We start from the raw sequence: 4,097 nt of genomic DNA on the forward strand, positions 1-4,097 counted from the left end.
TATTACATTGTGTTGCTAATTTTACTATTGATATTCAAAATACTATGACTTTTGACTGAGTTAAACCACAAGATGCACAATATATTAAAGCAACACTCATTTAGAGATCTTTGATTTAATATATTATATTTATTATAATTTAATCTCAATTAAAAGTTAAGTAAAAAATAATGTTGTTGCTGGTCTTTCAAAGATCAGCAATACATTATAGTATCTACGAAATCATAGCTGCTACAACTACAAGTTATAATTTTGAGATGCTATAACTTTTGATTATGATTGAACTACTTAACGTATAATATAACAAATCAAAGTTCATTCAAAGATCTTTGATTTGATATATTGTGCGCCCTATGGTTAAATCTGAGTTAAAAGTTATGACATCTCAAAATTTACTCAGCATATACGTTGTAGCAGCTATAAAACATGAGCAGCTACAACTACAAGTTCAACTTTAAGATATAATAACTTGTGATTCATATTGAACTATAAGACACACAATATATCAAATCTAAAGTCTTTAAATGAGTTTCGATTTAATATATCTGTAGTTTAATCTTAATCAAATTTTGTAGCTGCTACAACGTATTACTGATCTTTGAAAGACTAGCAACAACGTGTTGCTAATCTTTTAAAGAACAACAACACAATCTTCTCCTCCTCACTCTCCTTATCCATTTAAAGATTTTATCAATGACTTCTTCTTCTTCTTTTTCTACCTTCAAACTTTTTATCTCCTACTGGAAAGATACAAGAACTTCTTCTTTGCCTCCACAATCTCATCGAACAAGTCATCCAATTCCCACACAAGACTCTCACTTCCACTCCTTAACATCCCAAACGACCCCTTCAACTCCTCCATCTCCTTCACTTTTTCACCGCCGTCGCCCACCTCTATGTCACACCTCCATGTCTCGATGCTCTCTAGCTCTTCCCTCAGCTCCTCAGTTTTTGACCTCACCTGTTGGGATTCTCACATCCGGATCCCCAGCGCAACTCGCCCCTCTTCGGCTACCATCCTTTGTTGCAAGTTCGCAATGTAGAGTGTCATTTCTAATGCAAGGAATGGAGAGTAGGCCTCACCGATAGCAACCGCAACAAAATGGGACTTGTACTGCATCGAGTTCCATAGTAGGATCAGGAGGAGGGTGCCAGAGTTCCTCAGCGCATAAAGCATGCTTCTGAAGCCATTAGACACATCATATCTCGATTCCGCCCATGATGCTTCCTCAAATTTTAACGATGATTTTTGAAAATCAACAGTATAATGTTGTTGGATTCTAGAAATCAATAACACAGGGTTGATTTTCGAAAACCAGTAAAACAGGTGTTATTGATTTTCGAAAATCTACAACACCATGTTGTTGCTGATTTTTAGAAATCAACAACACAGTGTTACTAATTTTCAAAAACCAGTAACACAAATGTCGCTATTTATCTTTATGACTTTGTTTATGTTTATTATTTTTGATATATTATATTGAAACTATATATAATATCTAAAGATAATTTAGTCAGTGATTTAACTTTTCAATCAATAATCTTCATCATTCTCTGTGAGCTCCTTAAGATAAACAAACAAATTGGTCGAAAGATAATACAATCAATATTCTTTCAATAAACAAATAAAAAGGCCTAGATCAACCATTATTGATATCAAACACAGACCAACATTAACAATAAGACTAAACAATACAAGGAAGATGACCATTGCACAGGCATGAAACCTAGTGACAAAGAAAATGAGTTTCCAAGAGTAATTAGGGGCTCAGAACTTCCTTGAAAAGATAACAGCTAAAGGTGTCTTGATGAGCTCCACAACTAATAGGAAAAATCATCTCATGCCTTGTTGGAGCTAACTCTCCTTGGGTGAATCTGTGAAACATCTCACTAAAGGGTTAGAATTGACTATGAGGTCAATCCACCAACAAGCAGTTGAGATTTTATAATTGAAAGGTGCCTCACGACCGAAAAGGCTTCATTGTGACACAATGCTTAGGTCTTCAATTGAGATTGGAGTGTCTTCCGCGGAGAGGAACAAGTATTAAAAGAGAGTCATTGATATTTTACCTAACATTTATTTAACAATGAACTCTAATAATAACATAATAACACCAGAATAACTTCAAAGGAAAAAAATAATTGATAAATAATAAGTTATAAGGCAAGAACTTTAGAATTTCAAATGGGGGCTTCCACTAATTCATCGCTTTCTTCTCTCATCCTTTAACCAAATTATTTTGCAAGTCAATATTCCTCAATCTCTGCATATTCTTCACACATTTCTTCCTCCGGCTTCTCAATTTTCATTTTCATAGTACTCACTACTTTACCCTTCTCATCTTCATGTATCTTCTCAATAATTTTCGGTGCTTTAGCACCACCAAGCTCATCATTTTATCTACTAGGACAAGATCTTTTCTCCTTTGACTCATCAAATCCACAGCCATCTGAATTAGTACTCACCTCTGAAAAATCGACGTCCTTCCCCTCCGTGTTCGGGTCGACCCAACTAGGGGTTTTCAAATAAGCCATTGTAGCTGCCACAATCGTCTCCTCATCTTTGCTATTTCCATCAAAGGAGGCTCCTTAATAGTCCTCCTTGTGCAAATCTAACATGAAGTAGTCGAGCACGATGACTCTGTCGTCGGAGTCGTGCTCTTGCAAGGGTTTCCAATTGTCCGCATCGACATTGGGGCCTATCAAAATCTTTCAATCATGGGACTCGAGATAACTGTAGAAATTAAGAAAGAAAAAATTAACCATATTATTGAATTTTAAAATTGATATAGAGTATAAGGTCTTATATAGTTAAGTTAAGAAACTCTAAACTCTATAAAAAAAAAAGAAAAAGTCCAAATTACCCTAAAAGCTATAAACAAATAAATATATAATTTAACACCCCCCCCCCCCTCAAACTCATGATGCTACAGCTAGAAGCATTGAGAGTTTGTCTGATAAGAAATGAAAACGTGAAGCGGAATGTGCCTTGGTAAACATATCAACAATATATAGCTTTGAAGGAACAAAAGACAATGTGATGATGCCAATCTGAAGATGGTGACGAGTAATGTGACAATCAATTTCAATATGTTTCATCCGCTCATGAAAAACTGAATTGCATGTAATTTGAATAGTACTCTGCTTATCACAATATAACGGAGTAGGTTGATGAAGAGAGACACCCCTATTCACAAGCAACCAATGCAACCAAACTATTTCACAAGTAGTTGAGGTCATGGCACGATACTCAGCTTCTGTGGAAGATCTAGAAATAACATCTTGCTTTTTACTCTTCCAAGAAATAAGGGAATCACTAAGAAAAATACAGAAGCAGTAGTAGATTTGCAATCCGTAGGATCACCAGCCCAATCCGCATTAGAGTATGCACGTAGCTCAAGAGATGAAGTAGAAGGAAATAAAATACTTTGAAATTGAGTGTGTTGAAGATACTTGAGAATACGAAGAACAATAGCCCAATGAACTGTAGTTGGTGCAGCGACAAATTGACTAACCACATGAACATCATACGCAATATCTGGATGAGTCAAGGTGAGATAAACCAAGCTTCCAACAATAGTTCTGTACAAACTAGGATTTGGCAAAGGTGAGCCATCAGATGGAGAATATCGAGCATTAGTCTCAATAGGAGTATCAACAACTATATTATTAGTAAGACGAGCATGCTCAAACAGATTAGATATATACTTTGACTGAGATAAAAGATAACCTTTCAGGGAATAAGGAACCTCAATGCCCAGAAAGTAGAGTAGTGTATCCAAGTCTTTCATAGAAAAATAATGAGTCAACTCAGACTTCAAGGAAGTAATTCCATCAGAATCATCGCCAGTAATAATCATGTCATCAATATATGATGATAAAAGAATATGACCTACACTCGTATATCTGACAAACAATGCTGAATCATGATTACTAGGATGAAAATCAAATGAAGCAATCACTGTAGAGAACTTCTCAAACCAAGCACGAGGTGCTTGTTTGAAACCATAAAGCGCTTTATGAAGCCTGCAAACTTCACCAGGTTTGTGTGAAATACCAGGAGGAGGTGTCATATAAACTTCTTCATGAATATCACC

General features: G+C 35.6%; 1 protein-coding gene across 1 annotated transcript; it reads right to left on the reverse strand.

Moving 5' to 3' along the window:
* Positions 1-730: 730 nt before the first annotated feature.
* On the reverse strand, positions 731-2,535 carry LOC121978112. Its single transcript, XM_042530492.1, has 3 exons — positions 2,467-2,535; positions 1,016-1,228; positions 731-961 (listed from the first exon to the last, which is right to left on the reverse strand). Exons 1-3 carry the CDS (start codon positions 2,533-2,535, stop codon positions 731-733), a joined length of 513 nt encoding a protein of 170 aa, XP_042386426.1.
* Positions 2,536-4,097: the final 1,562 nt, after the last annotated feature.

The sequence above is a fragment of the Zingiber officinale genome, chromosome 4B, assembly GCF_018446385.1.
Source record: "Zingiber officinale cultivar Zhangliang chromosome 4B, Zo_v1.1, whole genome shotgun sequence".
Classification (NCBI taxonomy): domain Eukaryota; kingdom Viridiplantae; phylum Streptophyta; class Magnoliopsida; order Zingiberales; family Zingiberaceae; genus Zingiber; species Zingiber officinale.

What these genes read in the sequence shown, in the direction of transcription:
- LOC121978112 (XM_042530492.1), bottom strand. Translation starts at nt 2,535, where the DNA reads ATGGCTTATTTGAAAACCCCTAGTTGGGTCGACCCGAACACGGAGGGG. An exon ending in AGGACGTCGATTTTTCAGAG is followed by an intron (nt 1,229 to 2,466) that starts GTGAGTACTAAT and finishes TTAAAATTTGAG; the next exon opens with GAAGCATCATGGGCGGAATC. An exon ending in CGAACTTGCAACAAAGGATG is followed by an intron (nt 962 to 1,015) that starts GTAGCCGAAGAG and finishes GAATCCCAACAG; the next exon opens with GTGAGGTCAAAAACTGAGGA.